Raw genomic sequence first — 25,808 nt, 5'->3', positions numbered from 1 at the left:
TGGGGGAGGGGGGAGGGGAAGGGGGGGCGGGCGGCGGGGTGTCTGGCTGCGCTCCGCTTCCTCCCACAATCCCGTGCAAATGCAAAAAAAAAAAAAAAGAGAGAGAGAGAGAGAGAGAGGGAGTGAGAGATACAGAGCGCTAGCAGGGCCTGGGGGTGTAGGGCGCAGCGTTTGTACAGAAAGCCAACTCCGCCGCGCACAGATGCGCCCGGGAATGCAATTCAGTTTATTTTTATTTTTTTGCGTTGTTTCACTTTGTGTCTCTTTTACAAAGGATTTTCATTTACGAGAGGAGCTCAACTCCAGTCTCCCGGTGCAATGAGAGCTCGCCCCCGAAAAGCACGCTTGCAAATGTGCCCCCCACCCTTTCCCTGGGTTGCAGGGCGCCCGAGAGCGTACGAAAACATGTGTGTGCATAAGCAGGGCCCTGCGTGTGCGTGGCCCGTGGCACTGAAGGGCGATGGACTTGTCACACCTGCTCACTCACGCGAGTGGGTATACCCAACCTATGCGCTGGGGTCCGAGTTTCCACGCACGCCTACCCTGGGGGCTGGCGGGTACCCCCACAAGTCAAAGCGTGGGGGGGCCCGCGAGTAGCCGGGACGAGGGAACACGTTGGCCGGGGATATGCGTGCGTCCGTATTCGGCGGAAACACGTGTGCCAGGGTAGGCCTCGGGCAGGACGACCCCCTTACTCCCACCACTCCCCGAGCTCAGCTATGTAGTTTAAGAGGCCTGGGGGCTCTGGAATCCGCTGTGAGTCTGGGGAACCTCGGCTCCAAAGCAGCTCCTCAGCGAGGCCTCCTGAGGCTGCAAGGGGAGGGGCACAGCCGGGAGTCAAAGACCCGGCTGTTTTTCCCCCCTCAAGCAAGACCACTCCGACCCGCCCGCGGGCGTCTCAGCCAATCGCAGACCCTCTGAGCCCAAGACCCACCCTCCCATTAGGCTCCACACAGACAACACTGGGCCACGCCCCCAGACAATTGCATAGGGCCCCGCCCCCACGCTCCAAGCCTCGCCCCGGATAATAAGCTCAAAATTCCAAGTCCCGCCCCCTGAGCCCACGCCCCTCCTTCCTCTGTGCCCCACCCCCGGGTAGAAGCCCAGCCCAGTACCTGCTGTAGGGGGGCGGAGGTGCGTCGTGCACCCCAGAGGCCGCCAGCGCCTGCTCGTAGGTGGGGAGGCCTGGGGGTGGAGGTGGGGGTGGAGGCAGGGGCGTCGGCGGGGCTAGATCACCCAGGGGACTCAGGGGGTTAATGAGCTCAGCCCTGGGGACAGAAAGTACAGTGTTAGCGGTGGAAACCTACAGGATGGAGCGACTTGGGAGAAGGCGGGAAGACTTAGGGACACAGACTCCGAGGGTGGCAGAGGGACACGAGTGGAAGGGAGAAAGACCGGGGGGAAAGAGGGTCACCTGCAGCCAGACCCTCCACACAGAAAAGCACCCCAGCATCCCAGTGGACACACAGGGATGGACATACAGACACCAACTGCTGAGACATAGTCTTATTCACAGACACACATGCCTTCCTAGATACAGGGAGCAGTGGAGAAAAAGCCAGCCCTGCAGAGAGGCAGACACAGAAACAGACGCAACACAGAGATAAGCCAGGTCACTCATTTCCCGAGGGCCACTTGTACCAAGAAATCCCGGACCCACCATACTTTCAAGACTGACCCTCAAGCACTTTCTTAGACCCACAGAGAAAGATAAGTCTAGACAACTCAGAAGGTGCACACATGTGCTACAGCCTGTCACGATGGAAACTGACATATTACACGTACCCAGGGACCATACGCTGCAGCCTCACCAGATACAACACACAGAATGATGATTACACAGGAACCTGGGACTGTGGAGATGGGCTGCAGATTCTGATTGGGCTCCTACAGTGTGCCAGGTACTGAGCAGAGCCAGGTACTAATCGTCCACACACAGTCTCACAAGCCAACTGGCCATGTGGTCGTCTCCTCAGATCCTTAGGCAATACCCACTGGTCTCCTTAGGTCCTTGCCTCATCTCCTTAGGTCCACCCTTCCTCCTTCCTCTATTCATCCCACTTTCCAGCCCCCCACCACCACCACCCAGGGCCCCTTCTCTCTGAATCCCCCTTACTCTTGGGGACAGGGCTGCTGGCCTCCACCCCGTCGGCAATGCAGATACCAAAAGGCTCCCAAGCTGGCCAGGACAATGAGCAGGATGCCAGATGTCAGCCCCACAGCCAGGCCTGCTACGTCCACTCGTCCACGCCCTGGGGGGGGGGGGCGGGGGGAGGCACTCTGTCAGAGGCTGTCACTCCCCACCACACACAACCCTATGCCTTCCCCCCTGAGGGAAGAGTATAGGCCAAGAACCAAAGTAGAACTGGGGCCACTTCCTAGGTGTGTGACTCCAGGCAACTCCACACACTCATTTCTCTAAGCCTCCATTTACTGCTCTGCAAAATGGTAACGATGATTCCCCCCACTGGTTGTGAAAACTCATTGAGATCAAACACATATAGGGTCTGGTAGTTCATCTGGGACAAAAATATGGCAGTTGTATCCCTACGGTGATAGAGGACCCTCCTTGAACACAGCGTGGCCCATCCCTCTTGAGCAAAATCCATCTGCTAAGAGGTCGGTGGACACACTAAAGGTAGGATAGGGAACTCAGATGGGCAATTTCAGGGCCCCCCCAACCGAGCATTACCAGATTTAGCAAATAATATGAACCCACTTAAATATGAATTTTAAACATACAATGAATATTTTTTAGTGTAAGAATGTCCCTTGGAGTATTTAGAATATACTTACACTAAAAAACTTATTTACGTGTGGGACGCCTAAGTGGCTCAGTGGTTGAGCATCTGCCTTTGGCTCAGGGCATGATCCCGGAGTCCCAGGATAGAGTTCTGCATCAAGCTCCCAGCAGGGAGCCTGCTTCTCCCTCTGCCTATGTCCCTGCCTCTCTTTCTGTGTCTCTCATGAATAAATAAGATAAAATAAAAAACATATTTGTGTATATTTGAAATTCAAATTTAACTGGTTGGAGGGGTCCCTGTGTTTTATCTGGCAACCTCCCCCCTCTGGACTATAGTCCCTTTGCCAACCAGGCTACTGAGGGACGAGAGCTCAACTCTGAAGGAAGAGTAGAATCTGCAGGAAGGTTTTTTAATTGACCAGAAGGCTGTGAAAAATTCATTTATCAATGCAGGAATTTCGGGGCCTCCAGCCCCCCTCCCCAGTAATACATTTTTGAGCATCTAGAACTCAGGTGGACCCTTTGCCAGGACCCTAGGCGTTTAACAATCCTTTAGCTTTGTGAGGCCTTCCTGGGTCTTGCCACTGGGGAGACTTCCCTTAGCGCTGGGTCATGCAGTTTCCTCAAACAGCAAACCCCAGGCTTTTAACCCCCTGTGCAAAGAGCTGCACAGAGAAGGCAGGCCCTCGGGTTCTGACATGTTTCAGGTGGATTCAAGGAGCTACCAGGCCTCTCTAGGCCTGCAGTGAGGTAGTTACCTCCCCTAGCAACCAGGCTCCAATGTGAGGCCTCTAGCCCAGACCTAGGGCTTGTTGCTAAGGGCATCCCCCCCTAGCAACCAGGCTGCGAGGGGGTGGGGCATCTGCTACAGGGAGGGGGCTCCTCCCTGGGCAGTGGGCCTTGGGTCCTTAGCCTGGCTAGGTGTGGTTGCTAGGGAGGCCGCCTTGGTAACCAGGCCAAGGCCCGGATGGGGCTGTGGGGGAGGGGAAGCCAGCCAGGTATCAAGTGCTGGGGGCCTCCTTGGTCCGGCATGGCCAGGCCTGGTTGCTAAGGAGCAGTCCCCCCTTAGCAACAAGACTACAGCCATGGTGGGGCCTTAGAACTCACAGAAAGGGTTGGGGCTGGGCAGCCTGGTCAGGTGAGGATACAGAGGCTTCCACCACCTTGGCCTGGCCTGGCCAGGCCCTGTTGATGGGGAGCAGTCCCTCTAGCAACTAAGCTACAGAAGGGGCTGGGGCTCTGGACTCCAAAGCGGGGACTGGGGCAGGGGGCTCAGGTAGGTCAGCCTGATAGGCCCCAGAGCTGTAACCACCATCCCCCCACACACACACACAGGCACTTCCTCCTTCCTAAGGACATGAAACCTCCTCCCAAAAAGTTGTGGTGGGTTCCTCAGGAAGGGGCTCTAATCTCAAAGGAGGGGACTCTTTTAATAACTAACCACCTCCAGGAGCATGGAATTAATTTGAAGGAGGCAAATTTGGGACAGGGGATGTTGGTTCAACTTGCAGAGGAAGGGGCTGCCTTAGCTGCATGGGACAAGAGGGGACCCCCCACCCCACTCACCTCCTTTGCCATTGTAGATGTAGCTCTCCCAAAAGCGCTCCTTGAAGAGAGAGTAGAACAGGTGGAATGGCAGCACATCAACTGGGAGATTCCTCACCCCTACAGCAACCCACCCTCATTTCTGAGACCCAGGGTAGAGGGAATTGTGTGGGCCAGGACATCCCAGGGCCTGGAGAGGCTCTCACTGTCAGAGTATTGTCCTCGAAATACTCCCGCGCCTCCTCCCAGGAACACCGCTCCTCACGACACTCCCGTTCCAGGTTCCCTGGTGTGAGCAGTTCCAGGTCCCAGTGATTGGCTCGTGGAATCCGGCTACGGCTTCCTAGAAAGCTCTGGGCCTCCGGGGAGTCCAGGAAGACTTCTGCGCCCAAAGGACACGGAGAACAGGAAGAAAAAATGGAGAGTCTCTAAGACTGGGGACATGCAGGAAGCTGATGGGATGGAAAAGGATGGAGTCCTGGGGAGGGAGGGGACTAGCAGCAAGAGTTCTGGAGTCAGGGAAAGGTGGAGGTCTGTGTCTGGACACCAGCTCTCCCCCCAAGTGCTCACCTTGGTCTTTCTCCTCACCAGGCGAGGTGTCCAAGCAAGTGGTCAATCCTAGGTATAGCAGCAGCAGAAAGGGGTACCCCCTCATATTTTATGAACACCTGAAACCATGAGTGGGAGAGACAGCAAGCGCCTCAGCCCCTGGGGAAGGAGGCAAGGTCACCCGGACTGGACTCTGTGGTCCATGATAACAATCATAGCTGACACTCATGTCGCCTGTATTCTGAGTCAGGTAGTTAGACTACTGTTTAAGGTAGTTTACCATATCAATTCAGTTTAATTTTCACAGCAGTGCTATTATTATCCCTATGTCCCCATTTTACAGATGAGGAATGTGAGGCACAGAGAAGGAAAAGACTTGCCCAAGGTCATACAATTTGCACAATTCAGAAGCAGGATTTGAGTGAAGCAGGATTTGAGTGAAAGTGGTGTGCCTCCAGAGACCAGAGCCAGGAGCTTCTCTTTTTCTCTACCCTGTCTGCAGCACCCAGCACGAATCTTGGCACATAGTAGGTGCTCATAAACATGTTCATCAGTGATCAGGATTCCTTTCTTCCTGGTAACGTCCACCTATACCTGCCTCTCCCTATGCCCATTGCCACATCCACCCACTGAGATCAAAGATTACAGCAGAAGGAAGGGCAGGAGAGGCAAACAGCCTATATTCTTGGGTCCAGGGGGAGAAGGGAGTGGAGGTCCTGGACTCCTGGTGTTGGGGGACCCAAATGGCTGAGTCCCAGAGGGGCAGGGAGCCAGGAGGCCAGGGTCCCCAAGCCAGACTCTGGCCCCAGGGGACATTCACTTACCTGCCCAGACTTGTGAGCACTTTCCCTTCCTCTGTAATCGGGGCTTCCTTTGCCAGCTGCGGCCAGCTGTTAATGGGGGGGAGGGGGGCAGGGGAGAGGGGAGGGGAGAGGAAGGAGGGGTGCCCCTCTCCCGGTAATGAAGATGATCCCGGCCTCTGGCAGAGGGGCGGGGTTTGTGATTACCTGCCCTGGGCGGGACTCAGGTAAGGGACAAAGTATTTAAAGGGACCTTAGTATGCAGGGCCTAAGGTCCAGAGCCTTGTAGGGAAGCCAGGGTCTGCGACACCAGACACCGACACCGCGGAGGCACCCAGGGGATTGGATATGCACCTGTTCCCTTGTTTGCCTCCTGAGGATGGAAGCTTCCCTGGGTGAGCCAGCAAAATGAATGTCTCCAGATAGCTAGATATCTAAAAACTGGCAGGAAATGTATGCCGTGGTCCCTGGGGATAGGTGGACGATGCTGTAGTAAATTCCTGTTTCCTGATGTGATCTAAAGGTCTTTCACTTCTGATTTCTCAATTGCTCTGCTTATAAACTGGGGACAGAAGTGTCCCTTCTCAATTGTCTCTCAACATGGAGCAAGTGATTGATATACTTGGGGAAGTGAGCTTCCCAATCTCTGGATGATGTGGTTAAGTCCTCGAATTCGGACTTGGAGAGACGCAAAGCCTCGGCATAAGCAGGAACTCTCCCGCCCCGGGAGATGCCTAGCATATACTAAGCGTGTCCCATATTCGCGCCAGTTGCACCAACCGGAACCTTCAGGCTGCTACTCACGTTTCCGGAGGGAGGGAGAGAAGAAGGGAGGACTTACCAAGTCAGGCGAGGTATCTCGGCAGCTAGGGGCAGCTCTACTTCCGGTCTTTTCCGCCGGGCGGAAGTGGGCGAAGCGGAGAGGAAAAACAGCCCTCCTTTCCGGTGTAGGGGCACAGTTGAAGAGGCGACGAAGGAACGAGGAGTCGTTTGTAAGGTGAGTCCCGGGCGGTGGCGGGATGGATTACTGAGATCGCCTTCCCACAGGCTAGACTCCTAGGGTCCTGAAGGAGACAGGCACAGGGTTTCGAATTCCCGACTCCCTGTCAATCATTAATAGAGCACTCCAGGCGCCCCAAGATTGAAGCTGAACTACGTCTCCCAGCATCCTCTGGAGATAGCCCCGCCTCTCCGGCAGTTTTCTTGAGAGTTGATATTGCACTGTAGAGGGCGGCGGGACGGGGTGGGGGTCCCAGGGGAAGGAGAGACTGAGACTCTTGGGAGGAAGGGGGTCTAGGGAGTGGGAGTTGAGGAAGAAGGACCCCCCACTTCCTGCCTCAGTTTCCCAGACTGTGACAGGGAGGGCGGAGGAGATTGTGCGCCGCCCACCGCCGCCTTCTCTGCACCTTTTTTTGACAGCACCTGGGAGTTGGTGTAGGGTTTTTCCTTGGTGGAGCTTTGAGGTCGGGCTGATCTAGGTTCTCATCCCGATGCTGCTGTTGAGTCGGTGTGAACTTGGGCCTCGAAAGGTTTTACTTTACTGTTTTATTGTGAAAACGTTCAAACTTGGGGGCGCCTGGGTGGCTAAGTGATTGAGCATCTGCCTTTGGCGCAGGTCGTGATCACAGGGTCCTGGGATAGAGTCCCGCATCAGGCTCCCTACAGGGAGCTTGTTTCTCCCTCTGCCTATGTCTCTGCCTCTCTGTGTCTCCCGTGAATAAATAAATAAAATCCTTTAAAAAAAAGTTTAAACCTAACGTAAAAGTTAAGGAATAATATAAGAATCCCTATCACCTAGAATTACCAATTATTAACATTTTTGCCATACTGGCTTGGCATATTTTAATTAAATACATAAGGCAAATCCTATCCATCGTGACATTTCATCCCTAAAACTTTCAGGACGCATGTGTAAAAAACAAGAGATATTTTCTTAACGTGACCACAATACCATTATCATGCTTTACAAAAGCGATTGCAATTCTAGGATAGTACCTATTACTTGGTATAATCAAATCTTGCATGTCAAAAATGCCTTTAAAAGAAAGTTTGATTTGTTTGAATCAGAATCCAGTCAAGTCATTGCTGTTATGTATCTTAAATTCCTCCTAATTTAGAACAGTCTCCTCCACCCACCCTTTATTCTTCTTGGCATAATTGATTTATTAAAGAAACTGGATTACTTACTCTGATCATCCTCTCTGAGTTTGAATTTGTCTTTTTGTTTCCTTGTAATCTCATTTCAGTTATGCCTCCGTGCCAAGGGTCAACAGGCGAAACCCAAATCCTGCTGACTTCCTTCTTTTGAAAAAAAAAATCAGATTTATTTATGTTTATTTATATAGTTCACCCATTTAAAGTCTACAGTTCAGAGGCACCTAAGTGGCTCAGTTGGAGGAGTATGCAGAGCTTGATCTTGGGGTCATGATTTCAAGCCCTGTGTTGGATGTAGAGACTACTTAAAAATAAAATCTTTTTTTTTTTTAAGATTTTATTTATTTATTCATGAGAGACACAGAGAGAGGCAGAGACACAGGCAGAGGGAGAAGCAGGCTCCATGCAGGGAGCCCGACGTGGGACTCGATCCTGGGACTCCAGGATCATGCCCTGGGCCAAAGGCAGGCACTAAACTGCTGAGCCACCCAGGCATCCCCATAATCTTTAAAAAATAATAATGAAATAGGAGTGCTTGAGTGGCTTACTCAATTAAGCCTCTGCATTTGGCTCAGGTCATGATCCCAGGGTCTTGGGAAAGAGCCCCACATTGGGCTCCCTGCCTGGTGGGGAGTCTGCTTCTCCTTCTCCCTCTCCCCCTGCTCATGCTCTCTCTCAAATAAATAAAATCTTTAATAATAAAAAGAGACGCCTGAGTGGCTTCTCCCTCTGCCTGTGTCTCTGCTTGTCTCTGTGTCTCTCATGAATAAATAAAATCTTAAAAAATAATAATAATAATAAAAATAGGGGCAGTTGGGTGGCTCACTTGGTTGAGCAATTGACTCTTGGGTTTCAGTTAGGGCCCTGATCTCAGGGTTATGGGGTTGAGCCCTGCATTGGGCTCTGTGCTTAGTCTGGAGTTGGCTTGGGACTCTCTGCCCCTGCTCCCTGCTGTCTCTCTCAAGTAAGTAAACCTTTAAATAATAATAATGATTCATAAATAAATAATAAAGTATACAACTCAGTGAGGTTTTTAAAAATTATTTTATTTTATTTTATTTTAAAGATTTTATTTATTTATTCACAGTAGACATAGAGAGGCAGAGGCACAGGCAGAGGGAGAAGCAGGCTCCATGCCAGGAGCCCGAAGCGAGACTCGATCCCAGGACTCCAGGATCACGCCCTGGGCCAAAGGCAGGCTCCAAACCACCAAGCCACCCAGGGATCCACTCTCAGTGAGGTTTTGTTGTTTTTGGTTTTTGATTTTTAAGTAGGTTCCACACCCACTGTGGGGCTCCAACTCAATACCCAGAGATCAAGAGTTGGATGTTCTACTGACTGAGCCAGCCAGGCAACCCTCAGTGGTCTTTGGTATATACACAGAGTTGTGCAACCATCACCACAGTCGGTTCTAGAATATTTTCATCACTCTGGAAAGAAACCCAGTACTCATTTGCTGTCACTCCCCACTCTCCTCTCCACTCCGGCACTAATACCCACTACTATATTTTGTGTCTCTCTCTTTTTTTTTAAAGATTTTATTTATTTATTCATGAGAGACATAGAGAAAGAGGCAAAGACCTAGGCAGAGGCTCCCCCTTCAGGGAGCCAGATACAGAACTCTGTCCCAGGACCCTGGGATCAGGACATGAGTCAAAGGCAGATGCTCAACCACTGAGCCACTCAGGCGCCCCTAGCAAAATGTTTCATTTTGTAGCATGTAGCAGTACTTCATTCTTTTTGTGGCTGCATAATATTCTTTTGTCTGAGGTATACCATAGTTTGTTCAGCCATTCATCAGTTGATGGGCACTTGGGTTGTTTCCACTTTTTGGCTATTCTAAATGCTACAAACATTTGTTTCTTTTTTTTTTCTTTTTTTTTTTTTTTTTTTTTTTATTTATGATAGTCACAGAGAGAGAGAGAGAGAGGCAGAGACACAGGCAGAGGGAGAAGCAGGCTCCACGCACCGGGAGCCCGACGTGGGATTCGATCCTGGGTCTCCAGGATCGCGCCCTGGGCCAAAGGCAGGTGCCAAACCGCTGCGCCACCCAGGGATCCCCCAAACATTTGTTTCTAAGTTTTTGTGAGGACATATTTTCATTTCTGTTGGAAAAGATCAGACGATAACTCTGTATGGAAGTTCTTGAGGAACTGCCAGACTTTGCCAGAGTGGCTGCCCCAGCATCCATTCCCGCTGTTCATGCATCAGGGTTCCAATTTATCCACCCTTGTAGTTCTCCCTCGACTTTTGTTTGTTTTTGGTTTTGTTTTTGTAGTGAGAGAGCACATGAGGGGAGGGGCAGAAGGAGAGGGAGAATCCTAATCAGGCTCCATGCACATGGAGTCTGACACAGGGCTGGATCCCAGTACCCTGAGATCAGGACCCAAGCCCAGGACCCAAGCCAAAACCAAGAGTCGGACGCTTAACCGACTAAGCCACCTAGGTGCCCTGACCTTTTTGTTTGTAATCATCCTACTGGGCGTGAACTGGTATCTCGTTGTGGTTTTTCGGTTGCATTTCCTTAATAATTAATGACGTGGAACGTTTTTTCATGTGCTTATTGGCTATTTGTCAGACGTCATTGGAGAAAATCTGATCCTTTACCTAGTTTTATTTTAATTAATTTTTTTAAATTTTTATTTATTTATGATAGTCACAGAGAGAGAGAGAGAGAGAGAGAGAGGCAGAGACACAGGCAGAGGGAGAAGCAGGCTCCATGCACCGGGAGCCCGACGTGGGATTCGATCCTGGGTCTCCAGGATCGCGCCCTGGGCCAAAGGCAGGCGCCAAACCGCTGCGCCACCCAGGGATCCCTTTAATTAATTTTTTTTAAAGGTTTTATCTATTTATTTGACAGAACAGGAACAGGGGGGAGAGGGAGAAGCAGGCTCCCTGCTGAGCAGGGAGCCCAACATGAGGCTTGATCCCAGGACCCTGAGATCATGACCTGAGCTGAAGGCAGACTCTTAACCGATTGAACCACCCAGGAGCCCCATTTATTTTTATTATTATTTTTAATTTATTTATTCATGATAGACATAGAGAGAGAGAGAGAGGCAGAGACACAGGCAGAGGGAGAAGCAGGCTCCATGCCAGGAGCCCGATGCGGGACTCGATCCTGGGACTCCAGGATATCGCCCTGGGCCAAAGGCAGGCACTAAACCACTGAGCCACCGAGGGATCCCCCCAGGAGCCCCCATTTATTTAAAGGTTTTATTTTTTTTTTAAGTAATCTTCACACCCAACACTCAGCTCAGACTCAGAACCCCGAGGTCAAGAGTCACATACTCTACCCACTGAGCCAGCCAGGCACCCCTCTTCAACCATCTTTAAACGGGGTTATTTGTCTTTTTATTACTGAGATGTAAGTTTTTGGTATATTCTAGATACAGTTCCCTTATCAGACATATGATTTGCAATTCCCACTTGTTTTTGTGTAGCCTGCAAACTAAGAACGGTTTTAACAGGGGCACCTGGGTGGCATCTTGCCTTTGGCTCAGGTCATGATCCTGGGGTCCCGGGATCAGGTCCCTATGAGGAGCCTGCTTCTCCCTCTGCCTGTGTCTTTGCCTCTCTCTGTGTGTCTCTCATGAATAAATAAATAAAATATTTTTTTTTAAAAAAAGGTTTTAACATTTTTGAACAACTAGAAAAAATCAAAAGGAAAATAATATTTTGTAACCCATGATAATTTATGCAATTCAGATGTCTTGTGTCCATAAGGGAACTTCTATTGGAACACAGCAATGCCTATTCATTTACACATATCCATGGCTGTTCTTGCCATACAAGAACAGAGTTGAGTAGTTGTGACTGGGCCCTGTCAGCCACAAAGTCAAAAATCTTTACTGTCTGAGCCTTTTTGGTCGTTTCCTACTACATCCTTTGAATTTCCTGGAATCAGAGAATTAAATCTCAAGCCTTGATGAGATTTAGGTTCAGCTATTTTGGCATGACTACTTTAGAGCTAGTAGCTTCATGTTGCCTAACGCTGGGTTGTCCCGCCCGCTTTCAAGGTACATGAGACGGGATATGGTTGATGAGATTGATCAGGGGCTTCAAGTGGTGTTTATGGGCTGAATGTACCCCCCCCCCCCCCCGCCTCCCTTCCCTTTATATGTTGAAACCCTGGCCACCAACGTGACTATTTGGAGATAGGCCATTCTGGATTTAATTAAGGTTAAATGAGGTTGTAAGAGTGGAGTCCTACCCCATGGGGCTGGTGTTTTTACCAGAGGAGATGCCAGAGAGCATACTCTTTGCCCCGGGAAAACAGCAAGAAGGTGGCTAGCTATCTGTAAGCCAGGAGTAGAGTCCTCACCAGAATCTGACCATGCAAGCGCCCTGATCTTGGACTTCCAACCTCCAGAACTATAAATGTCTCCGGAAAACAAATGTCTGTTGTTTGAGCCAGCCTGCGTGTGATATTTTGTTTTGGCAGCCCTAGCTGACTAATAAGAGGTAGGAAGAGCCCAAACCTCCATTGTTATATTTTTCTCTTTTCTGCTATGGGGTGTTAGTGCCCTGCAAATTTACAGTTTCTTCAACCTTTCCCTGAATGGCATCTCCCCTTCCCGAATCAACTATGTCATCAATAGATGCAAAATGGTTTTGCAACTCTTTTTTTTTAAGTGATCCCTATACCCAGCGTGGGGCTCAAACTCATAACCCCCCAGATCAAGTGTTGCATGCTCTAACCCCTGAGCCTGCCAGGCACCCCTGGTTTTCTCCCTCCCCTCCCCTCCCCTCCCCTCCTCTCCCCTCCCCTTCCCTTCCCTTCTTCTTTCCTTCTTCTTTCTTTTTCTTTTCTTCTTTTCTTCTTTTCTTCTTTCCTCTCCTCTCCTCTCCTCTCCTCTCCTCTCCCTTCTCTTCTCTTCTCTCCTCTTCCTCTTCCTCTTCCTCTTCCTCTTCCTCTTCCTCTTCCTCTTCCTCTTTCTCTTTCTCTTTCTCTTCTCTTCTTCTCTCTCGGCTTCATGCCCGGCGCAGAGCACAAACCCACCACCCTGAGATCAAGAGTCAGCAGCAGCTAACTGATCCTCTCATGACATATCCAAGCCCACCCAGGTGCCAGACAGTTCTGGGACCCAGACTAGGGTCTTTCCTGGGCCCATCCATCCAGGGGCTCCTAGCCTGGAGTGGAAAATCCTGAGAAGTAGCCGCTATATTGGAGGTAACTCAGGGCATTATCAGAGTACAAGGATCACCTCATTCAGCCTGGAGAGACAGGCTTCCTGTGGCAGTGGATTCCTCGATGGAGCCTAGAAGGAAAAAGAGGGCAGAATTTCCAGGGGGAGAGCAAGGCACACACTAGCTGTCTCACTGTTCGCTCAGAGTCAAGCACAGTTCCTCAGGCTGATGGTGAAGGCCACAGACTCAGATGCCTGGGTCAGATCTCTACTGCAGGATGTTGGGCACCTTCTCTATGCCAGTTTCCTTGTTCGTAGCAACCATTTGTGTGTGGTTGTGGGATTCAGTGCACTCAATATGTGTAAAATGCTTCAGACAGGGCTAGGTTCATCAGACCTCTTAAACATCAGCCTTGTTTATTTATTTATTTATTTATTTATTTATTTATTTATTTATTTATTTATTTATGATAGTCACAGAGAGAGAGAGAGAGAGGCAGAGACACAGGCAGAGGGAGAAGCAGGCTCCATGCACCGGGAGCCCGACATGGGATTCGATCCCGGGTCTCCAGGATCGCGCCCTGGGCCAAAGGCAGGCGCCAAACCGCTGCGCCACCCAGGGATCCCTTCAGCCTTGTTTTGATTGGGGGGGGGGGGTGGCTTTTTTTTTTACAGCTATTATTAATAGAGTGTCTCAAATGTACACTTTGGCTCTTAGGGAACTCTCTCTGTACTGCTTACATCATTTCCTGTTTCTGTCTTTTATTTCCTTGAATGTAATTAGTCCCTTGGTTTTCCTTTAACACAAAAGCTTCTGTACCCCCAGAATGGCCTGGCATGCACCATTTTCAGGAGAGAGGTGGGTAGCATTCTCTAGGTTCTCGAAGGGATCTCTGGTCCCACCAAAAGGTGAGGTACCATTGGTTCAGGATTCAAGCAAACCAACTGCAGAAAAAGACAGTCGGGAGAGAATCAGTAGTTTGAACAGCAGACGATAGTAGATGTTACAAAATCATTCACTTGATGGCATCGTGGTCATGGTTTTATAAAGCCCCATCTTGTCACGGTGCTGTTTGAGCTGGAGCCCCTAGTCCCAAGAGGCTGTGGAGCACTTTGAGAAGTGGCTAGTTTGACTGAGAGACTGACTTTTCTAATTCTTTCATTTTAATTAATTTTTTAAAAAGATTTTAGGTGGGATGCCTGGGTGGCTCAGCAGTTGAGCGTCTGCCTTTCACTTAGGGCATGGTCCTGGAGTCTCGGGATCAAGTCCCACATCAGGTTCCCTGCATGGAACCTGCTTCTCCCTCTGCCTATGTCTCTGCCTCTCTCTTTTCTCTGTGTGTCTCTCATGAATAAATAAATAAAATCTAAAAAAAAAAAAAAGAGATTTTAAGTGTGTATTTGTGGGTGGGTGGGGAGACAGAGGGAGAAGCAGACGCTCCACTGAGCAAGGAGCCCACGGGGCTTGACCCCCAGGATCCATGAGATCATGACCTGAGCTGAAGGCAGCCAACCAACTGACTGAACCCCCCCAGGCACTCCTCCTTTTAATTAATTTAAATTTAGGCACCAACACTTGATTCGGTTATTGGAAAACTTTTCTCAGAACAAATGGGGTATATAAATGTACCTTTGCAGTGGTATATCACAAAACCTAAAGCATCTCCAGTGAAAATTTCATGTCTGAAAATTTCTGAATTGAAATGGGTTGAAAGAGGAAAATACACTCTGGATTTTGAAGCCTTCATACAAAAAGGGAATGGACTGGCCTATGTTCTCAGGTAGTAACTTTCCTGGGAGGACTCACAGTTGCCATGTGGTTAAGAGGGCAGTTCCACACCCTGCTTGCCTGGGTTTGAACCCTGGCTCTTGTGGTTCCTAGCTGGGGAGTTCTGGGAGCCTGTTTTCTCCTCTGTAAAGTAGGTTGACGATATGTGGCTCTTGTTTTGGATGTTTCCTCCTTGAAACACTAGTGACATCAGATGGCAATAGTTCTATTTTTTTTTTTTTTTAAGATTTTATTTATTTACTCATGAGAGAGACACACACAGAGAGAGAGGAGGGCAGAGACACAGGCAGAGGGAGAAGCGAGCCCCATGCAGGGAACCTGATGCGGGACTTGATCCCGGGGCCCCAGGATCATGCCCTGGGCCGAAGGCAGGCACCAAACCGCTGAGCCACCCAGGGATCCCCAATAGTTCTATTTTGTATTTTGAAATTGGCCTTGGGATGCCTGGGTGGCTCAGTGGTTGAGCATCTGTCTGCCTTCGGCTCAAGTCGTGATCTGGGGTCCTGGGAACGAGTCCTGCATCAGGCTCCCCACAGGGAGCCTGCTTCTCCACTCTGCCTATGTCTCTGCCTCTCTCTCTGTCTCTTATGAATAAATAAATAAAGTCTTGAAAGAAAGAAAGGGAAAGAAAGAAGAAAGAAGAAAGAAGGAAGGAAGGAAGGAAGGAAGGAAGGAAGGAAGGAAGGAAGGAGAAATTGGCCTTAATGAGGAGACAATACAGCATGGTGGGTGAAAGCTCAACTTCCAGAGAAATCCTGGCACTGCCACCTGCCAGCCCTTCAACACTTGGCCAGCAGTTCTTAAACTCTTTGGTCTCAGTTTCTTAAAAGTTACTGCGGATTCTGGAGAACTTTCATTTATGTGAGTCCTACCTATCAATATTTGCTGCATCATAAATTAAAACTGATGCTAAAAAGGGTTTTACTAAGATATAATTCACATAACACAAAATTCATCCATTTAAAATAATGTGTTCGTGGGGCACCAGGCTGGCTCAGATGCCTGAGTGTGCGATTCTTGATCTTGGGGTAGTGGGTTTGAGCCCCACAATGGGTGTAGAGATTACTTAAAAATAAGAATCTTTTTTAAAAATGTAAAGTAGTATATTCACTGTTTTGTGCAATCATCACCATTTACTGATTCCAGAACATTTTCGTCACACCAAAAAGAAACCTTGTACCCATCAGCAGTTACTCATCATTTCCCCTGCTCCCAGCGTATGGCAACCACCAATCCACTTTTGTCTCTATGGATTTGCCTATTTTGACATTTTGTATACATGTGATCCTATAATATATGGCCTTTTATGCCAAATTTCTTTCACTTAGCATAATAAAACAGTTTTTGTTTCGTTTTTGTTTTATTCATGAGAGACACTGAGAGAGAGGGCAGAGACATAGGCAGAGGGAGAAGCAAGCTCCCCATTGAGCAGGGAGCCTGATGTGGGGCTTGATCCCAAGACCCTGAGATCATTACCTGAGCTGAAGCTAGATGCCTAACCGACTGAACCACCCAGGTGCCCCTGCTCTGTTCTTTTACTTTTTTTAAAAGATTTTATTTATTTATTCATGAGTGACACAGAGGGAGGCAGAGACATATGCAGAGGGAGAAGCAGGCTCCCTGTGGGAGTCTGATGTGGGACTCAGTCCCAGAATCCCAGGATCATGACCTGAGCCAAAGGCAGACACTCAACCACTGAGCCACTCAGTCCCCCCAAAATAGTTTTTTTTAAGTAGGCTCCACACCCAACATGGGGCTTGAACCTATGACCCCAAGATTAAGAGTTGCATACTATCCCAACTGAGCCAGCTAGATGCCGCTAAAATGTTTAAAACCCAAGGATGCGCAAGCACACATTGAGTCAGCGGTCAGAGCAATGACATCTTCTTGTGTCACACAGTCTCTGGAAGACTCCACTTACACTTGTGAGAGAATAAGTAACAAAGGCAAACACATTTTAGTAATATTGTGGAAATAGTTTGTGGCTGCCCTGAAAGCTTCTTAGAGAACCCCCCCTAGAGTCCCCAGACCTGACTTTGAGGATCACTGCCCTAGGCAGCAACTTCACTTCCAAGTGTCAGTTTGCCCATCTGCAAAATGGAGATGGTGACGGGACAGATCTCAGAGAGTGGTTGAGGTTGGACAGTCGATAAGATGGGGGCACAGAGTTGGTATGGGGTCAGGGATCAAACTGCTCTGTGGGATTTTTCCCATTATTGCCTGGCTAAGTTTAAAAAAAAAAAAAGCTCCTTCTGTAGCTTCTCTGCTCACTTTTGGAGGGAAAATGTCCCTGGCCAAGAAGCCAAAGAGTGCAGAAACCCCTGTTGTTGGCCACAAGACAAGCAGCCCAGTGCCAAATACCACAGAGGGTCAAGGCAGTTGACAACTAAGAATAGAGTGGAGAATTTGTCCAGGAGGAGGTCAGTGCGACCTTCATGTGTGGCAGCTGGGGGGCTGGGGCGGAAGCCAGAGGGCCGGGGGAGGAGGAGGTGGCAGGTGAGCCAGGGGAGACAGCAGGTGCTGGACATCTGCTCAAAAGCTTGGGGGTTGAGGGAAAGTTGGAGGACGTTCCGTGGGTCAAGTTAGGCTGTTCAGAAAGGTTAGCTTCTGTGAGCAGCACAGCGGCCACCGCCGGGGTGAAGTGGCCTGGGTCTTGACTGGGGCGGTGGTCGAAGGCATATACATTTGTCAAAATGCATCAAACTGCATCCTTAAGGTCTGCATCTAGCCTGTCAATATACCTAGGAGAACAAAAATCAGCTTTTGAGGGAAGACGCCAGTAGGGGGAGAACGAGATCCGTGGCTCAAAAGAGATATGCATTTCAATTCTGAATTGATAGGTGCTTAGGCAGCACATATACTGAATGGGAAAGGAAAGTTGCGGAAGGTGACCAGAAGAGGGGAATAAAGACAAAGTTGCTTTTTACATTTTGGGGAGCCCTTGGTTGGTTGCGCCCCACCCCCACCTCAGCCTTCTGAATCTTTCTTGCAGCCACAGAGCCAGAGAGAATATTTCCCAAACACTCCCCATGTGCCAGGCTCCAGGCAGGACTCAATTCAGTTCTCACAGCAATCCAGTTCTGTCAACTAGATCCCATGGTTATGTTTTGCCAAATCAGACCAAGGCTCTGAGAAAGGAAATGGCCAGCCTAGGGTCACACAGCCAGTGCAGGGCCAAGCCTGGACTCAAGCCCAGGCTAAAGGTCATCTTGCCCAATCCTTGATCCCTGTAACCTCAGCCCCATCCTATATCTCCAGCCCCTGGTCATTCCCCACCTCACACATGGGCAACCACTCTAGTAGCACAGTGCATACCCTCTTGTTTGTATGAACTTTTTAAAAAATGTACCATCTTGGGGCACCTGGGTGCCTCAGTGGTTGAGCATCTGCCTTTGTCTCAGGGCCTGATCCCGGAGTCCCGGGATGGAGTCCCACATCGGCCTCCCTGTAGGGACCCTGCTTTTCCCCTCTGCCTGTGTCTGCCTCTCTCTCTGTGTCTCTCATGAATAAATAAATAAAATCTTTATTTATTAAACCTTTATTAATAATAAAATAAATAAAATCTATATTTATAAAACCCAGGCATCCCTCGAAATAAAATCTTAAAAAAAATATATATGGGGCAGCCTGGGTGGCTCAGTGGTTTAGCACCGCCTTCAGCCCAGGGCCTGATCCTGGAGACCTGGGATTGAGTCCCACGTCAGGCTCCCTGCAGGGAGCCTGCTTCTCCCTCTGCCTGTGTCTCTGCCTCTCTCTCTCTCTCTCTCTCTCTCTCTTTTTCTGTATCTCTCATGAATAAATAAAATCTTTTAAAAATATATGTACCATCTTGGGCACAAATAGATTTGTTAACGATCCTGTTTCATTTCTTCCCCTTTTTTTCCCCTTACTTTCTTTTTTTTAAAAATTTTTTTTATTACTATTTATTTATGATAGTCACAGAGAGAGAGAGAGAGAGGCAGAGACACAGGCAGAGGGAGAAGCAGGCTCCATGCACCGGGAGCCCGATGTGGGATTCGATCCTGGGTCTCCAGGATCACGCCCTGGGCCAAAGGCACGCGCCGAACTGCTGCGCCATCCAGGGATCCCTCCCCTTACTTTCTATACCCAGTATTGTGTTAACATCTACCTGTGATGCCTTGCACACATCTAGCAGGTTGCATCTCACAGCTGGGTAGTCTCCAGGATAGGCCATCACCACCCATTCTCCCAGGAAGGGACATCCAGGTGCCTTTGACTTCCCTCTGGAATAACTAACCCACTGTGGACATCCTTGGGTATGCTCCCTTGGGGATGTCTCCAAGTATGTCTTTGGGGCACATCACCCAAGTGCAGAATCACCTGCGCTTATTTTGCTAAACTTCCATGAGCTTGTGTTCCAAGAGCCTGACCCTGGCTACTCTCCCCGCTGAGATGCCCAAGGATCCTGTGACCGACCACGTGTCCTCCCCAAGCCCTGGTCTTACCCAGCTTTCAAATTTCTCCCGCCAGCCTGATGATAGGTATCAAGTGCTGTCTTTTTTTTTTTTTTTTTTAAGATTTTATTTATTTGAGAGAGAGATAGCAAGAGAGAGCATGAGCAGAAAGGAGAGAAAGAAGCAGGCTCCTGCTGAGCAGGGAGCCAGATATGGGGTTCAGTCCCAGGACTCTGAGATCATGACCTGAGCCAAAGGCAGACGCTTAACCCACTGAGCCACCCAGGCACCTATCAAGTGCTATCTTACTATTGTTTCCACCTGAGGAGAATTTTGAATGTCTCTCTCTCTTTTTTTTTTTTTTTTCTTAAGATTTTATTTATTTATTCATGAGAGACACAGGGAGAGAGAGGGGGACTCAATCCCGGGACTCCAGGATCAGGCCCTGGGCTGAAGGCGGCACTAAACCGCTGAGCCACCCGGGCTGCCCTTGAATGTCTCTCCACACTTACCTTAGTCTTTTTGCCGCTGCTTCTATAGATTGCCTCTTCTTCACATCTTTTGCTCCCTTTCTTGTCTGGGTCGCTAGGTTTTCTTCTTGTTCATTAGCCAGTGTTCTGTGTACAGCTAGTTCTGCTAGAATGCTCGTTTCAAAAACACGAATTTATTCCAGTGCCATTGATAAACATTAGGCAACACTTCCACCATGATGCGGATTTCACTTCGCCTACAGATGATTTCACCCACCCAGGAGATAGAGTAGGTGAACCCAAAGAACTGCACTCAGTTGCCATGAGCCGGTAGGTACACACATACGCACACACCCCGAGCAGAACATCTCCAAGACCCCCACTTCCCCCCTGTGCATAAGGAGCCACAGCCATCCTCACCTGCTGCTAGAATTTTCTTGGATTTCAGTTAACCCTCCTTCTACCACCTCAGAGTAACTCACAGGGTGTACCCCTTCCAAGGCCTGCTTTCACAAACAGAGCATAGGTCTTTCTTCAAAGTGAAAAAGTCAAGACACCTGGGTGTCTCAGTGGTTGAGCATCTGCCTTTGGCTCAGGGCATGATCCTGGGGTCCTGGGATCAAGTTCTGCATCAGGCTCCCCTCAGGGAGCCTGCTTCTCCCTCTGCCTATGTCTCTGCCTCTCTATCTCTCATGAATAAGTATAAAATCTTTTTTAAAAGGTCAAAAAACTTGCAAAGTAAAAAAACTTCATTTTTGGAGTGTATGGGTGTTGCTTTCCCACTCCATGTTGTAAGACCGTCCTCCCCTGACCCACCCCCAGTTTCTGTATCTGGGGGGTAGGGGCAGACCAGCTCCAAGGGCCCGTCTTTCCTGTGGACTCCCCCCGCCCCCACAGCCCTGCAACTGTTCCCTCCTTCCCTCAGGATGACACGACATGGCAAGAATTGCACGGCAGGGGCCGTCTATACTTACCACGAGAAGAAGAAGGACACAGGTATTGGGTTTGGCAGGGGAACAGGTGTATCTTGAAGTCACCATCCCCTTGGACCTCTGGTTGTGCCTTCTGGGCATGTCTCTCCCCTCTCCCCCTACCTTGCTCTGACTGATGGTCCTGACCTTATGGGGAAGAGCCTGCGCAATCCCACATGCTCCCACCCCTGCAATGGGCACTTCTGTATGTGAACTCATCCAAGACTCCCAACTACCCACTGAGGAAGGAATCACCATTGTCACGGCCACATTCCAGAGGCAGAAACTGAGGCCCAGAGTCCATACAGGCCCATGAGTTTGGTTTGGGGGAGGGGGCGGGGTGGTAGAGGGGAGTCAGCTGTGAGCCTCTCTACCCAGCTGCCTCAGTGACAGGGCCTGTCACTTACCCTCTGGATTAACACCTTCCTGTGGGTCATGCCCCTGCTCCTAACATAGACACGCAGCCCAAGCTCTTGACTCCCTGTTTCTTTGAGTTCCCCACCACCACCACCACCCCCAAGTTCTCTCTGTGCCTTTCTCTTGGGGTTTGGCAAGGGGCACATCTCCTGTCCCCCCATCACCTCTGTCTGTCTCCATCCCCAGCGGCCTCAGGCTATGGGACCCAGAACATTCGACTGAGCCGGGATGCCGTCAAGGACTTCGATTGCTGCTGCCTCTCTCTGCAGCCCTGCCATGATCCTGTCGTCACGTGAGCTGGGGAGCTGCATGGAGGGCGCTGCATGCAGGGGTGGGGCGCCCTGAACAAGCTCCTTAACCTCTCAGAGCCTGTGTGCTCAGCTGAGACATGGGCGTGATCCTAATGTGCTCCATGGGGTGTGGAAAAGGCTAGAGTAGGGCCCTCAGAACATGGCTGGGCGCATAATAACAGCTCGTGTGTGGAGTGCTTACCATTACCTGCCTCACGGCCTGGCAGAGGCTTCAGCGAGAATGGGTGTAAAGTGCTTAGTCCAGTGACTGGATTTGGGCTTAGTTTACGGGTACATTTGCAGAGAGTGACGAGAGCGGACTGTGGTTAAGGGTCCCTGAGGCCACCTTCGTGTTGAGGGGTTCATTAGAAGGACGCACAGAACTCGGAGAGTTGGTTCTAGTCCGTAACAGCTTGTTCCACTACAAAGGTGGAGGTTAAGTCAGCAAGGGGAGAAGACACGTGGGGCAGAGTCCAGGAGGGAATAGGAGCGAGCTTCCAGTTCTCTCCTGATAGAATCACATGGACAGCGCTGGTCTCCCTGCAACGTGTGACAAACACGCAGGAGTGTCGCCCACCAGGGAAGCCCACCCGAGCCCCAGTGTCTAGGGATTTTACTAGAGGCTGGTCCTGGAGGTGTGGCTGACCTCCATGAGGCTGACCTGGTCTTCAGTCCCTCCAGAGGTCTATCTGAGACCACACAGACTAAGCCCTCACCCTGTCCCAGGTGAACTAAGATACTTTTATCAATCAGCACAATCCAGGGGCTTAGGGGTTCCCTCCTGGATGCTGGTCAAGAGCCAGTCCTCTGGAATGTGCAGGGGTTGGATCACCTGGGCCTGCTGAGTTACCCCTTGCCTGCACAAGGTTACCCCACACACACACCAGAGCAGATTATAAAGCCAGAAGAGTAAAAATGGTTTGGTCCACCTCAGGGAGCCACACTTGAGCACTGAATGGCCTGTTGCCTGCAAGATGCTTTAGTGGGTGCCCAGGGTAGGGAGCTGACACTTCTCAACCCGTCCTGTCCTTACAGCCCAGATGGCTACCTGTATGAGCGTGAGGCAATCCTGGAGTATATCTTGCACCAGAAGAAGGAGATCGCCCGGCAGATGAAGGTGATGGGGATGGGGGTATGGGGGCGCAGGCAGGGCAGGCGGCTTTGATGTTGATCTCACAAGCACGGCCACTCTAGGCTTTCCAGCTGAGTTCCTTTTCCCTCTGGGCCTTTGCTAGCACTGTTCCCTCTGCCTGGTGCACTGTCCCCTCCCACTTCTGGCTAAACCCTCCTCTAGACTTCAGCCCAGGCATTGCCTCCACTGACCTCCTGCTAGTCCAGAGACCCCAGGGATCTGCCCCTTGTCACCTCTTGTCTTGACATTTGTCATCGTTATGATTCTGCATGTCGCCGACTCATGCCCACTAGACAGCAGGCCCCAGGGGCAGGGAACAAAACTCTTAACCACCCCATGGCCCTAGGCTCTCCATGAATATTTGTTGAATTAATGATGTCTCCTCACCTCTCTGGGCCTCGGTTTCATTGGCTCTAAAATGTGCTGACACCGGACACCTGGGTGGCCCAGCAATTCAGTGTCTGCCTTTGGCTCAGGGAGTGTTCCTGGGATTGAGTCCCGCATCAGGTTCCTGCATGGAGCCTGCTTCTCCCTCTGCTTATGTCTCTGCCCTCTCTCTGTCTCATGAATAAATAAATTAAATCTTTAAAAAATAAATAAAAATAAAATAAATAAAATGGGCGGACAGGGCCAAATCAGCTGCAGGGCATGTGGGAGATTCTCCCAGTGCAGGATTCTTGAGGCATTTATGTGGAGCCACGTCCACTCTTCATGGGTGAACTCATTTCATGGATAGGAAGGACCCCCTTTATCATCGTGTTTGAGGTACAGCTGGCCCCCCTCCCTCCCTTTTCCTGCCAGGCTTCCCAGCATTCTGGAAACACTGAGGGCGAGATTCTCATAGAGCTTTCTGTCTAGAGCAAGTGGCTTCCCCAGTGTCCATGACCTCTGCATGGTCTAGTGGCTGCCTGGGTGCTTACTCTCCTGGAACTTGCCTGAGAATGGGACAGAGGATCTACACACAGTACATATGCTGTAAAATATAACATGGTCCACAGATACATTTATTGAGCACTTACTATGTGTCAGGTATGTGTCAAGGTTTTAAGCATTCCCAAAAATCATCCCGTATAACCCAGTGAACCTTTGAGGTAGGTCACCATCGTTAGCCAGTTTTACAGATGAAGAAACAGGCCAGGAGAAGTCACAGCGCTTACTGGAAGCCACAGAGCTCATCATTGACAGAGACAAGGTTTATGTCTTGGTGTCTGTCTCCTGCCAAGCTGCTGGCCACTCTGTTGGAGTGGAGAAGCCACTGAGTCCCAAACCAGCTAAATGAGAAGTGACCTTCGTGCCCTGCAATAGGGGAAGGGACTAGCAAGGACAGCAGAGCCACACCATGGATCACAGCAGATTAAAGCGTCACACACTGGCAGCCACTAGCCTCTATGAGCAGTGCTGGGATGGTCCCCTTTGTAGACCTCAGTTTACCCACCTGTGAAATGGGAAGAGCCACCCTCAGAGTCACAACCCACAGAGAGACGAATGGTCCACTTTTTTCTGGCTGTCCACAGGCCTATGAGAAGCAGCGTGGTGCCCGGCGTGAGGAGCAGAAAGAGCTGCAGCGGGCTGCGGCCCAGGACCAGGTACGGGGCTTCCTGGAGAAGGAGGCAGCCATCGTGAGCCGGCCCCTCAACCCATTCACATCCAAGGCGGCCTCTGGGACGACCTCAGGTGAGGAGAGGCAGACTTGGAAGTGAGTGGGGTTCCTGCGGGGCCGAGTGCCTTCCTGGGCATGGCATCTACACCCCTTTCCCCCTACAGATGATGCCCGACCTGGGTCCAGTGCAGGCCCTACGGGCAAGGACAAGGATAAAGCACTGCCCAGCTTCTGGATCCCGTCGCTGACCCCCGAGGCCAAGGCCACCAAGCTGGAGAAGCCTGTGAGCATCCCCAGCACTCTGTGCCCACTAGGACCCAGAGGGCCAGAGTCCTCCAGGATCCTGAGCGCCCCCTTTCCTGCCTGGGACGCCCCAATCCTCCCTACACCTGGCCCCAGCCTGGCCTGCTAACCCTGCTTCCCTTCTGCCCATCGCAGTCTCGCACCGTGACCTGCCCCATGTCCGGGAAGCCATTGCGCATGTCGGACCTGACACCTGTGCGCTTCACGCCGCTCGACAGCTCTGTGGACCGCGTGGGGCTCATCACACGCAGTGAGCGCTACGTGTGTGCTGTGACCCGCGACAGCTTGAGCAACGCCACGCCTTGCGCGGTGCTGCGGCCCTCGTGAGTCACCTGGAGAGGATCCAGGGCCGGTGGGGCCGGACGGGGCTGGGCGGGGTGGGGTGGGCCTACCTTCACCGGGGCGGGGTCTCTGATCCGTGGCCCCTCCCACCCTCACCTTCACTGTAGTGGGGCTGTGGTCACCATGGAATGCGTGGAGAAGCTGATTCGGAAAGACATGGTAGACCCGGTAAACGGGGAGAAGCTGACAGACCGCGACATCATCGTGCTGCAGCGGGTGAGCACTGACCCATGTCCCAGGCCTCGCTCTCAAGGCCCTGCCCCTGCTGCATGCCCCGCCCCTCCTGGCTCCGCCCTCTCCGGAGAGGCCTGCCTCCTCCGCGCCCCGCCCCCGCGACCCGACCTGCCTCCACGGTGGCCTTGTCCCCACCTCTCCAGGGCGGCACAGGCTTCGCGGGCTCCGGCGTGAAGCTGCAGGCTGAAAAGTCGAGGCCGGTGATGCAGGCCTGAGCGCACGGAAGACCAAATAAACAGGCTTGGACTCACTGGCCTTGTGGTCCCTTCATTGGCTGCGCCAGAGCCCTGGGGCCACCCAGGTTGCCCTCCACGTGTACCTGCTGCAGCGACTGGAACCAGAAGGCGTGGGCTTATGTTGAGAGTAAAATCCGAACTGAATGCACACTGGCAGCGTTAACGTTGGGCCAGAAGCCGAAATCTGAAGGTCGACCACAGGAAGGCGCCACTTTAACAGGCTAAGTAGAAACCCCCTCGCATCTTTTTGAGTTATGCCAGATTCGATGTCCCGGAATGCCTCTCTAAAAGTAAAGTGTGGTAAAACACCCAAAGGAAACAAAATGCGGTGAGAGCCAGCAGCTGCCACCCAGTCTAGAGAAGGCAGTCAGGAGCCCTCCTCCCTGACACCTGACTGCCCGGAGGCCAAGAGCAAGAAGAAAGTCCTTGTCCAATGGCTTGCATAGACTGCTGGAGGGGACACAGTACCTGGCAGGTGTGAGGAGCAGAGCCTGCAGGGACAAGGAGGCTGCAGAGCCTGGGGTCTGGGGGGCCTGCCTGCATTTGGCTTGGAGCACAGGGGCAGCTCTTAAAAGCTTTGTATGTCATGACCACTGGCTCGCAATAGCAGCCCTGGACGGTGTGCAAAGTAGCATACAGAGCCGGGGTAAGATCAGAAAGATAAAGACTTAACATTCCTGCCTCCCCAA

At 50.9% G+C, this 25,808-nt stretch overlaps 2 protein-coding genes across 6 annotated transcripts; one reads left to right on the top strand and one right to left on the bottom strand.

Annotated features, from left to right (window-relative positions):
- Positions 1-215: 215 nt before the first annotated feature.
- On the bottom strand, positions 216-6,615 carry PRRG2 (proline rich and Gla domain 2). Of its 4 annotated transcripts, none has more exons than XM_026013868.2 (7): positions 6,479-6,615; positions 4,859-4,956; positions 4,495-4,670; positions 4,310-4,349; positions 2,117-2,252; positions 1,116-1,268; positions 216-810 (listed from the first exon to the last, which is right to left on the bottom strand). In XM_026013868.2, exons 2-7 carry the CDS (start codon positions 4,941-4,943, stop codon positions 792-794), a joined length of 609 nt encoding a protein of 202 aa, XP_025869653.1. In that variant the 5' UTR covers positions 4,944-4,956; positions 6,479-6,615; the 3' UTR covers positions 216-791. The 4 variants fall into 4 exon arrangements, with proteins under 4 accessions (XP_025869653.1, XP_072613384.1, XP_025869654.1 ...); XM_072757283.1 differs by having other exon boundaries at positions 4,495-4,667; XM_026013869.2 differs by lacking the exon at positions 6,479-6,615 and adding an exon at positions 5,662-5,852 and having other exon boundaries at positions 4,495-4,667.
- On the top strand, positions 6,515-25,808 carry NOSIP (nitric oxide synthase interacting protein). 2 transcript variants are annotated; one of them, XM_072757277.1, is made up of 10 exons: positions 6,541-6,634; positions 9,700-9,817; positions 20,520-20,590; positions 21,169-21,274; positions 22,308-22,389; positions 23,919-24,078; positions 24,169-24,287; positions 24,443-24,630; positions 24,757-24,865; positions 25,027-25,808. In XM_072757277.1, exons 3-10 carry the CDS (start codon positions 20,521-20,523, stop codon positions 25,096-25,098), a joined length of 906 nt encoding a protein of 301 aa, XP_072613378.1. In that variant the 5' UTR covers positions 6,541-6,634; positions 9,700-9,817; position 20,520; the 3' UTR covers positions 25,099-25,808. The 2 variants fall into 2 exon arrangements, with proteins under 2 accessions (XP_025869651.1, XP_072613378.1); XM_026013866.2 differs by lacking the exon at positions 9,700-9,817 and having other exon boundaries at positions 6,515-6,634.

The sequence above is a fragment of the Vulpes vulpes genome, chromosome 1, assembly GCF_048418805.1.
Source record: "Vulpes vulpes isolate BD-2025 chromosome 1, VulVul3, whole genome shotgun sequence".
Taxonomy (NCBI): Eukaryota; Metazoa; Chordata; class Mammalia; order Carnivora; family Canidae; genus Vulpes; species Vulpes vulpes.
Note: the sequence above shows the minus strand (reverse complement) of the source record. Positions and strands in the feature narration are given on the sequence as shown.